Source organism: Taudactylus pleione, unplaced genomic scaffold, assembly GCF_031769625.1.
Source record: "Taudactylus pleione unplaced genomic scaffold, aTauple2 ptg000352l, whole genome shotgun sequence".
NCBI lineage: Eukaryota > Metazoa > Chordata > Amphibia > Anura > Myobatrachidae > Taudactylus > Taudactylus pleione.
Window position 1 is genome coordinate 7316173 of NW_028284753.1, and position 12404 is coordinate 7328576.

Sequence of the window (12404 nt, forward strand, 5' to 3'; positions counted from 1 at the left end):
AAAGAATTCTGATTTTGCTATTCAGTGTATACAACAGAAATCTTGTGGCCCGGTACACTCATATATTTGGGGTCCCCCATCCCTCTCTAGACTTAACACCCATCTCCCATTATATTCAACACTGTACCCCCAATTCTCCTAATATGCCATACTGTAACCCCAATTCACATAATATGCCATACTGTGCTCCGAATCTACATATACCATGCTGTACCCTAATTCTTATTATATGCTGTGATGTGCCCCCAGTTCCCATGATATGCCACATTGTGTGCACATTTCATATTATTTGCCACACTGTGCCCTAATTCTCATTATATTCCATGCTATGCCCCCATTTCACATTATATGCCACACTGTGCCCTAATTCCCTGTATATGCCATACTGTGGCCCCAATTCCCATTATATGCACACTATACCCCCAAATCCCATTACATGCCACACTGTGCCCCAGTTTACATTATATATTATCTACCAGTGAGCTGCATCATCATATGCTGATTAATTTAGTTTTCAAGCAGCCAAACCTATTTACATCCTCAAAAAAAAAAATGTTTTAATATTTATTGTGCTGGCAATTTATTATAAGTGTGTTCCATATACCCATGCCATACCCATTCAAATTCACATACATTATTTTGAATGACTGAGCTACTGTATGAGTTCTATATACAGTACTACTGTATTATCTACTCAGCACTCTCAGCAGGACGATGGGGTTGGCGAATCCTGTGCATTAATCAGCTCTCCTGCTTCTTTAGCCAGCACTGTCCTACCAGTCATCATCTGCTGCATCATCTTATGCATCCACTTACATCATCATTATCCCCCCTATTGATCCAATGCAGCTTAATACGCAATGGTGGCCTCGACGAGAAGTAGGGAAGATGCACCGTCTCATCTTACTGCTGTCCCAAGCATGTGCACTAGTGTACTTTTTCCATGTTTACACTATGGAGATAGTTATGGTTTGCAACTTTCTGAGGGGTCTATGTACTAAGCCTTGGAGAGAGATAAAGTAGAGACAAAAGGGTTGGGACCCGCACTAGAAAAAAAACAATCTAAGTTGGCCAATCCAAAAAAGTGGTTGGCACTATATACTCAATCTGAAAAATATTACAGTAGGGTATTTCATATTATTATGTGTAAAATACCAACTTAATAAGATTTAAAGCAGTGGTTGCTTCCTAATTCTAAGACCTGTCATGATGTGAACAAGCCCTCTAGGTGAAGCGATCGTCATCTTCAGCAAACACGGACGCAGCAATCTCCATTGGAATATGACCGCTGAAGCAAATACCCATGCAGCGAGATGGTGATGTAATCTACCAGCGTCTTTTGCCCTATCCTTTGTTATTGAAATAGTGCTGCAATACCTGCATACAGACCACTGCACATGCTCCTAGACACACCGTTCTTCGCGCTCTCTCATCGGGACCTCCCCCGTCTAGTGCTGCACTGTCGTCTGGCACCAGCACAGACGGGTAGTGTCACTACAGCAGAAGTGCATTTTCAACTATCTTTCACCCCAGGCAGGGCCTCTCCACTCTCTCATCTATCACCCTCTACTATATGTATGGTGATCAGACAGCAGAAGTGCATTTCCAACTATCTTTCACCCCAGGCAGGGCCTCTCCACTCTCTCATCTATCACCCTCTACTATATGTGTGGTGATGAGACAGCAGAAGTGAAAGGGGATTCACCTGCCTGGATTCTGTCAACCTACTAAAGGTTTAAATGGTGCATTTCTTGCAGTGAGTCAAATCTCTATTAACCCAAATCTGTGTCAATTATGCTTGATGTGTATTTTCTACAGCACATGTATAAAGGGTAAAACATATTGACCCTCCTGCTCACTAAGCAGGGTGAAGCTCCACCATGAGCAATTAGCAGTGGCGTTAATTTATCCCAGATGCACGGAGCCAAGTTATAATTTGGTGCCCCCCCCTCGTCACAGCCGCTGACACTGTAATGTAGCAATTCGCATGCAGACAGGCTATAGATAGATGAAGACAGCAGCTGATGGTCTGACATGGAGCTCTCCACTAGTGTATGGTGGCTTCTCAGGTGCCGGGAAGGGGTGCCATCTATTGGTCGGCCTTAACGGTACACTCCAGGTACATATTTACAGCCCGAAGTGGGGTGAATATGTTGTGGACAATGGTGGATGTGCCCCTTCAGAGCTGGAGCCCGGCAGCAGGTGCCTCCATTGTCTCCCATAGTTCTTCCCCTTGCAATTAGTATATACCTAATAAATGTGGTTACTACAATGCACTCTGCATTACCAGTTTTGGGACCCAAATATATTTCTACTGCTGATTAATTTCATGTAATATATTTATTTCAGCAGGACTGTGGCCCTGATTCAGAGCCGGACGCTCTTTCAGAGCGCTCACTCTGAATCAGGGCGTTTTTTTTTGTATGGAGCCAGCCTCCTGGCCGCTCGCGAGCGGCCAGGTGATGGTCGCGATGGTTGTGACCATCGGGCTTGCGTCAAGACCCTTGTGGTAGGGTCTCGTTCCCGCAAGCCCCAGTGAGCTTCCTGCTCTAATAGAGCAGGAAGCTCACTACTGACATCACGTGACCTCATCCCAGAAATTGGCTATTTTAGGGCATGACCACCATATGTGTATGTAAGTACCTATCTCGCCACAGCCTCTCCAACATCGGTCAGAGGCTAGATGATACATTCTGTGCAAATGGGCAGGTACCATATATAGTATACCTTGTAGGCATTTTCCTTAATTAAGGTGGAAATAGAAGACTTGGATACCCTCTCCCACACCACAGACCATGTGTCCTCATCGGGTGGATTCCCCAGATCTTTTTCCCACTGAAGTTCATGGTCTGGTGTATCCGGTAAATTAACTTAAAGTAAAAGGTTATAATTGACAGATATGATACCTTTAATGAGAGGGTTGCGGAGACACAAAGACTCATAAGATGTTAGAGATCTATCAACTAAATTAATGGGGAAAGAGTTAATGAAGTGAGTCAAACCTCAAAATGAAGTATGTGTACACAAAGGAATAGTAGTAGCGCTGTTTCTTCCTTTGTGTACAAATAAGTTAACAAGTAACAAGTCACTTACTGTACAATACAATGCAGGACAAGGATTACATCAATTGCTACATTCATGATAAAAACACTGAAATAAGCTACAGGACATAAGCAACCAGGTGTTAGGTGCCCGAGAGAGGAGTAGATGACAGTATAAGGAGAAGCACAAAAGGGTAGAAGGCCCTGCTCGTGAGAGCTTATATTGTAAAGGGGCGGGGCAGACAAACAAGTGTGACACAGATGTTTGCCCTGTTTCATACTCTTCACTAACTCCAAGGTGATGTTATATTTTTACAGGAGACCCATTTTGCTTGCACTCGTCACCCCGAACTTAAATCCAAATACTTCCCTTCCACTTATCATGCTTGTGATCCTACCCGTAAAAAGAAAGGTGTTGCTATACTATTCTCTTGTCGGGTCACCTTTGTTCCCTCCTTAGTTATTCGGGACCTAGAGGGGCGCTATCTTCTCTTGGTTGGGGAAATAAATGATACCCTTTATACATTTGTTAATGTTTACGCCCCCAATTCTGCACAACCACGCTTTTTTCGCACTCTAAGTTTGCTGTTGTCCCAACATAGAAGAGGTAGAGTGGTTGTGGCAGGTGACTTTAACACTACCCTAGATTCACGGCTTGATAGATCTAAGCCTCCCCCATGCTCGTCGGTTAGCTCTGTTCGTGCTAATTCTGATGCCTTACAACAGTTTCTCTCCCAACAACTCCTTTTTGATGCTTGGGGTGTGACAGAGCCTACTGCTAAAGATTTTACCTTCTATTCGCCTGTTTACGATATCCACACAAGGCTAGATATGATTTTTGTTGGGGTTGACCCCACACAACTAATCCTAGACTCCAGCATAGACCCCAGCACCTGGTCAGACCACTCCCCATTTATAGTAGATATTGAATCTCCTTTTCTACGTAATCATTCTAATGTCTGGTGCCTTAATGATAGGCTCCATGTGAATCCTGCCCTGCGGTCACAGTTGGCCTCTGAGAGACCAGAATATTTCTCTCCTAACTCCAATCCTACTATCTCTCCCCAGCTTCTCTGGGATGCCCATAAAGCAGTGATCCGAGGGTTTCTGATTAAGTCAGCGGCTCTTGCTAGGAGGGCTAGAAATAAGAGACTTCTTGAACTCATGGATCTCGTTACTTGACTAGATAAAATCCACAAAACCTCAGGCTTGGCCGATGATTACTGTAACCTTGTAGATGCCAGAGGTGAACTTGGCCTCCTTCTTACAGCCAAAGCTGAGACTTCTCTTAAATGGCTTAATCAAACATTTTACGAAAAAGGGGATAAAGCTGATAGAATGCTGGCGTCTAGATTACGATCTAAACTTTCGCAGAACAATGTTCTGACGATTATATCTCACTCAGGTGAATCTATCATGGATCCCTCACACATTACTCAGGAGTTTCTTAAATTTTATACTAACCTATATAACCTTTCATCTTCTTTAGGTACCTCTTTACCTGCTGTGGACTCGGTACAAAACTTTTTAGCCAGCTGTCATTTACCTAAACTATCCTCATCGGCCCTTGAATCCTTCAGTGTTGCAATTGAGGCGCAGGAGATCTCAGAAGTGATAAAGAACCTTGAGGCCAACAAGGCCCCTGGCCCCGACGGCTTTATGTCCACCTACTATAAATTCTTTATCTCCTTACTCTCCCCCATCTTGCTGCGGTGTTCAACGGTGTGATGTCTGGTTGTTCTTTCTCCAAGGAAGCCCTGGAGGCTAGGATTATTGTTATTCCCAAAGAGGGTAAGGACCACTCCAATTGTGCTCAGTGAGACCCATCTCACTGTTGAACACCGATGTTAAGATTTATGCAAATATACTTGCCAACCGTCTGAACTCAGTATTGCCTAGCTTGGTCCATAATGATCAAGTTGGCTTTATACCGGGGAGACAGGCCAGGGACAATACCAGGCGAGTTATTATTCTTATTCACTCCATCAATTCTACTCAAACTCCAGCCCTGGTGCTCTCCCTGGTTGCTGAGAAGGCCTTTGACTGGATCTGCTGGCCCTTCATGCTTCAAACTTTGAGAGCCTTTGGCTTAGGTTTCAATTTTCTCCAGGACATCCACTACCCCTTCAGCTAGGGTCTCGGTGAAAGGTCTTCTCTCGTCCCCTTTCCTTATAAACAACAGCACTAGACAGGGGTGCCTTTTGTCACCCCTGATCATCATTGAACCCCTTGCAGCGCAAATTCGCCTTGACTCAGATATTAGGGGTACTTCACTCGGAAAGGTTGAATACAAAGTGTCTCTTTTTGCTGATGATGTACTCCTAACCAAAACTTCTCCCCATATGTCTCTTCCGAAACGTTTTCAAGTTTTGGCTGACTACGCCTTTCAGGCTATAAGATTAATTTTTCTAAAACTGAGTCACTCGTACTCAATATATTACCTAGGGCCTTGGATCTCCTGCATCACAATTATAACTTTGCCTGGCGCCCCTCTAAAATTAAATATTTAGGAGTTTATATAACTGTTACGACACCCTATACTCTGCTAACTCCCCCCCTCCATGCTTTAAAAAATTAAACTGGACCTCCTCCGATGGCGAGATCTAATAATTTCTTGGTTGGATAGGATAGTGGCAGTTAAAATGAACCTTATGCCTAGACTACTCTACCTCTTCCAGACCCTCCCTGTTGCTGTCCCTAAATCAACTTTGTTGCAATTACACAGGTGGTTTGTCCAATTTGTATGGAAATTCAGGCCTCCCCGCATCAGTTTTCTGACTCTCCATCGTCCCACCACCAATGGGGGCAATAGGTTCCTGATGTTAACCTTTATTACTATGCTACCCATTTAAGTCAGGCAACAGTTTGGTTTGCATCTTCCCAGACACCCCGGTGAGTGGAAGTTGAAGCTAATGCGTGTGATATCCCCTTCATGTCTGCTATTGTAGGTTTGGCTACACCTGATAGGCCTCAATCTGCTCGCTCACACCCAGTTATCTCCTTTACAGGCTCTATATGGAATTATTATACATTTAATTTTAACATTACCTCATATCCATCCCCCATTACTCCTATATGTTCGAATTTACCCTGGGTTTCAACCTCACCCGCTTTTTTACATGGATTAAGGGTGGGGTTAGGGTGGTATTTGATGTTTTTGACTCGGGTGGATGCACCTCTCTGGGTTCCTTACAGAATAAGCTTCATGTATCTTCTGTCAACACTTTTGCTTATATTCAAATACACTTCATTAATTATGAGCTTTTAAAGGAGATAGAGAACAAAAAAACAAAAGCAGATAGAGGAGACAATGGAATTCTTAAACCACTGCATGTTTTTCAGGACAAATCAGAATGATAAATAGGCCCCTAAATGTATAGAGAGAATAAAAAATGAGGATGGAAGGAAAACCTGTGCAGCTTGAGGAATTAAATAATATGTAATGAGGTGGTGGGAGCCTGGAGCAATAAGTTGGGGATATATACTGTAGATTGAGAGAAACAAGTGGAAGAGATCACAGAGCAAATTCTTTTTTCAGTATCTAAAAACGTCCATATTATTTTTCAGTGTCGTGTAATGTACTGTAAATAGATATGAATTACATATTCATGCATTAGCTATTAACTTTGCTATGAAAATTAGAATGGAGGTCGCTTTGTGACGTAACAGTCAGCCATAGATTTGTACCTTGGGGAGAATGTACTGAATAATCCATCCCAGGTTCTTACCTTTCAAATTCTCATTTCCATTAGTTATCCCATTTTATGTAACCTTGTTCTGAGGTGTCCAGAGATAAAAGATATTTATAGTGTAGTATCACCTCCAAAAGCAGGACAATTCCCTTTATATAGACGGCACTAAATTACCTTGCTGTTCACTTTTAGGTAACAGACGTTATATGATTAACTTTTAATTATCAGTTACATATAAATGTTAGAGGCTTACATAGATATAGTACTGTACTGCTGAATAGTTATAAGCACACATCACATGGCAAGTTACATGTGTATGTCTTTAATAAATTACCATCTAACATTGGTGGAGTTATTAAATGATACAAAATATATCTTATAAGGAATAATAAAATAAATGAAGCATCCAAACGTACATAGAGATAAAAAGTGTATACATGCAGAATAATGAAGCCACATCTAGGAAAGAAATAAAAACTGCAGCGGTAAAGGTATAGGCTGTATCAATTAACTTTCTAAAATGTTAATTTGCATTGATTTTCCCTACAACATTCTTACAACACTTAACATTGGCTAAGGGAGAGGTGAGAAAACAGCTTAGCCCTTCATTGACAGCTAATTTGAGTTGTACAGTATGATTGATTACAGTACAATTAGAATCTCTAATTACACAGAATTCCATATTATAATTCAGCTCGAGTCAACAACCTCTTCATGCAGGGATAGAGTACTGTAAAAATATGTGGATGCCAGTAGACTAAAGCCGCACATCCACTAGGCGATATTAATGAGCGATTCCACGATTACGACATCGTAACCGTGCAATCGCTCATTAAACGTGCACTATAATGTCGGAAACGACCAGCGTAGCGTGCTCCCGCTGATCGTTTCCGGCATCAATCATCGCCCAAACATGCCGGTCAATCTGCCGATAACGACAGATTGGCCATGTTCGGGGATGAGGGAGGGTGCCTATACTGAATCGTTCAGTGTAGGCACTGCAGGGGATGGGGAACGATGGTACAATTGCGATGTTGTAATCGTATTGTCTTTCCCTAGTCGCCTAGAGGATGCGCCACTTAACAGCCTCTATAGAATCTGATGTAGGTTTTCTTTTGTTGTTGTTGTAACATTTGTATTATAGACATGTTAATGAAATAGAGTAATATACAGTTCTGCAATATAGCGCATGGCTTTTCTGTTGCACCCATACTTACCTGCTCTCCCGTAACGGCCGGGAGCCTCCCGAAAAATGGGTGGTGCAGATGATGCGATCTGCGTTTAATCGTGTCATCATTGCCCCACCCCCTCTTCACAATGCCAGTACTTACAGCATTGTGGTAGCAGAGGCTGGACCACGATGACATCATCACGCCCACTTTCTTGCGACACCCATCCCTGCTGAGACGACCTGGCTACCCCCTCCCCCCCAAAGGGGACAACCAGGAAGTTAGCATGTATGGGTGCACCTCACACTTGACTTTTTTTTTGTAAAATAATAACTAGTACTTACTCCGGTCTGGCTGGTGAGGCTGCTGACCAGATGCATGGATGTCTGATGCAGACTCCTCTGCTGCCCAGGGGCAAACACAGGATTTGTAGAGGATAGGGTGCAAATGCTAGGTTTCAATAAATTGTGGCTGGGCTTACATTGAATAGCACTTAAATCAAATTGGGTAAATAGTGCTGCTAAAAAGGGCAAGTGGTTTTAACATATAGTGAGCATTGTATTTTATTTATTGTTAATATACTGACCACCAGTGAAATGAGGTTTGGTAAAGAGTTTTTTTGTGTGGCACCTGAATTTGGGCCTGATTTAGAGATGGACGCAATGCAATGCTGATTTTTACGCAGATGGAGCGATTGTTTGCAATTGTGCATGCATGTCAGCCGCACTGTGCACAGAGGATCCATTCGAAAAGTGAATGACAGGGAGTCAGCGTTTTGGGGGTGGCTTAATCATATCTTTGCATATACAGTATATGTACTGAGCTCTCTACAATTACTATTATTATATAGGATGCAAATCTCTTTACTGGTCTACAGATGTGTCCACATACATTGTACGTCCTTGAGCAGAATGCTGGGGGAATGTTTTTGTCTGTTCTGGTTTTGTTGTCTAGATTAACCCCTCCCTTACACACACCTGTAATGGGCTTATAAATTGATATGAACAAACACCATTTTATGTGTTTAAGTTTTACATACTTTCAATTTCACATAACATATTTCACGTAACATAATATATCCCTGTATAAATTGGTGGCTTTAGCAGCGTGGTCAGCAAGTTTGAAGTCCATTTACACACATGCTATTCTAGACTTTTAACTTTTTTTCGTATCATTAAATGTTTAATAATTGCTGAAGCACATTGAATTTTATTTAGTGTTTAAAGTGAAAGTCACACCAACATAAATTCAAATGACTTGTGTTGCTTTTTGTGTGTTTTATCAGTTAGTCTTCCATTATTTTCTCCAAAACTGTAATAGTTGGACTGACTGCGAAAGCTGTCTGTCTTTTATTTTATTTGGTACAATTGGCATAGTGTTATGGGGGAGTTTTCGATAGTATAAGAGAGAAAGGACAGACAAATAATATTGGTTAACCTTTCATGTCTAAGGCTGGGTACACACCTACACGATATCGGTCCGATTTGGCTGATTTAACCAAATCGGAACGACAAATCGGGCATATCGTGCAGTGTGTATGCCTGATTTGCGCGCTCCCTCGGTCGCATGCGATATCCTGTGATTGGCCATTCTACACGGGCCATCACTCTGTATCGCATGCGGCACCATACATATTAATCACGGACGGAACAAGTAATCGTTCCATCGTTCATTAAGTCATGCAATGTCCAGGGTGAAGGCAAATCGCTCTGAACATCAGCACGATTTCCGGTCGTTCAGGTGTGTACCCACCCTAAGGCTAGATACACACACTAGATAACCCGGCCTAATGGTGTCTGTGCTCCGGTGTCACAATAATGTGTGTCGACATTCTAAACGTCAACAAGTCAACTATCTTACATTGCACCTGCATTCCAACTAGTTGATTGGTTGGAATGAAAATCTGGTAACATATGGGAGTAACTGATGATCAGCAATTTGATCCTAAATGCCAGAAAACAGATGAAAATGGTCGGTCAGACAAGTTTGTTAAATGTTTGATCTAAACAATTTGTTCAAACAACAGTTTTTGTCCATTTTACGGCATTTGGGAGCAAATTGCTGATTGTCATTTGCTTTCATACCTTACCAGATTTTCATTCCAACCAATCAACTAGTTGGATGGTTGGACAGAAAATCTTTACGTGTGTATACACCTTAAGTAGTAAGCAGTATAGTGAAAGAAAATTCAGATTGTACAAGGAGTCCGTTGCAAAGTACTAGCAAGGAATTAAACATGTCAGTTCATGGCACGGTGCATTTAACCATGTGGTCTATTTAACATCCCATTATTATTCTGCTAAATTGGTTTTACATCTGTGATAAGTGGATTGTGCTCACACTAAAAGAGTTTATTTTTAATGTGTTTCTACAGGTTAACACCAGCATGCATGAGGCAAAACTCAATGAGGAATGTGATGAGCTTATGGACATTATACAGAGAAGAAAGCAAATGATTGCAGTAAAAATTAAAGAAACAAAAGTAAGGACCTAATTTTGTTAATAAAACTGACACTGTATATTGTTATAAAATGTGACAGCCTCAAAATAATTATCTCACAGTGTATAAGACTGAATATGTGGCATTGTCCTACACCGAAATGGATTTAGATCCCATCATTTGAATGTAGAAAACCCGGACATCTATGTGACATGAAATTTGTTAGTCAATAAAAGCCATTCTTTGTTATTTTTTGGATACAAGAGAACAGTTTTAAAATCCTAATCTCACTAATCTTGTCAATCTAAGCACATAAAGGATAAGCACTGTGCTAAACATTTCATGTCTCATAAATTGGCTTTCTCCTGTAAATCTAGGACATATGGGAGCCCTGTAAATGGAGGATTGAAGGGGAGTGTGTCCCTATAAAGATGACAGTAATAGTCATTGTTTGACACTAAGGCACATTTACCAACCTCAATAAGCATGAGCTTGCATTTCTCAATCGATTTAGAATCTTATATGGCTTAATATACTTATATGAGTGAATGGACATTGGACTGTACTCATTACAGGTGTCATTTTTATGTGCTTAAATGTTTTTATTTGAATTACCTGCAAAGTGCAAGCGGCAGGTGCAAAGTGCAAGGGACAGGTGCAAAGTGCAAGCGACATGTGCAAAGTGCAAGCGGCAGGTGCAAAGTGCAAGGGACAGGTGCAAAGTGCAAGCGACATGTGCAAAGTGCAAGCGGCAGGTGCAAAGTACAAGCGGCAGGTGCAAAGTGCAAGCAAGAGGTGCAAAGTGCAAGGGACAGGTGCAAAGTGCAAGCGGCAGGTGCAAGGTGCAAGAGACAGGTGCAAAGTGCAAGTGACATGTGCAAAGTGGAAGCGACAGGTGCAAAGTGCAAGCGGCATGTGCAAAGTGCAAGCGGCATGTGCAAAGTGCAAGCGGGAGGTGCAAAGTGCAAGCGGAAGATGCAAAGTGCAAGCGGGAGGTGCAAAGTGCAAGCGGGAGATGCAAAGTGCAAGCGGGAGGTGCAAAGTGCAAGTGGGAGCTCAAAGTGCAAGCGGCGGGTGCAAAGTGCAAGCGGGAGATGCAAAGTGCAAGCGGGAGGTGCAAAGTGCAAGTGGGAGGCTCAAAGTGCAAGCGGCAGGTGCAAAGTGCAAGTGGGAGATGCAAAGTGCAAGTGGGAGGCGCAAAGTGTTTTGCAGGTATAAGGGAGATGTGATTCCAGCGACTTATTAGCTGGTGATTTTAAGTTCTTTTGTACGGAGAAATAAGAGGTAAATTGGGGAATAATTCCCATAACTCGTCTTCTCCACCACTGCCAGCTCATGACATTTTGTTTATCCACTTAAATGTAAATATAATACCTGTAAAATACAGGTACATGGGCACAAAGGGCCATTTGCACTGTGTGTTTGCACTTTTACATAGTGGCATACAGTATCTATAATGGTAGTAGGAAGTGTGGCACACACAGGCAATGGCATATCTATAATGGGTGCACATGGGCGCCTGGGCCCATGGGGGATCCACACCGCACACCCTGCACCCATATATAGTTATACTTACCTCTCCGTAGTCTCCAGAGTGCTACTGTGCAGCACCGGGTCAACGCTGCAGAGCAGCAAAAATCACAGGGATAATGACGGCGGTCATTTTCCCGGTGACTTGCACATGCGCAGTATAGATGTCCCCAGGAATAATGCGCAGGCAACATTTTCCCGGGGCCTCGCGCATATGTAGCAGATTCTAGCACCAAGCCAGAATCTTCTGCACTGCCAGAGGGAAAGGGGCCCACACTGAGTCTGCACATGGGCCCTCTCTTCTCTTAAAACACCCCTGCACACAGTCCCTTGCATTAGAAGGAGGCCCCACACTGCACACTCTGCGCCCATTACATTTACTTACCTTGTTGCCACCAGTGCAATTTTTATTGTGTACCGACATCATATTTCTGAGCAAATCAAGCCAAAAATTTCACTGTGCCATTTTTTGGAAGATATTGAGAATTCACAATATATATTCTGTTAAAGAACGTAGTGAGTATCTAAGGAT

At 42.4% G+C, this 12404-nt stretch overlaps 1 protein-coding gene across 1 annotated transcript in view; it reads left to right on the plus strand.

The window, feature by feature from the left end:
• MID2 (midline 2) overlaps nt 1-12404 on the plus strand; it is a 348031-nt gene that overhangs the window by 198553 nt on the left and 137074 nt on the right. The window contains exon 4 of the mRNA XM_088444211.1: nt 10277-10384. Coding sequence (XP_088300337.1) covers nt 10277-10384 — 108 coding nt within the window. The remainder of the gene's footprint in view (nt 1-10276; nt 10385-12404) is intronic.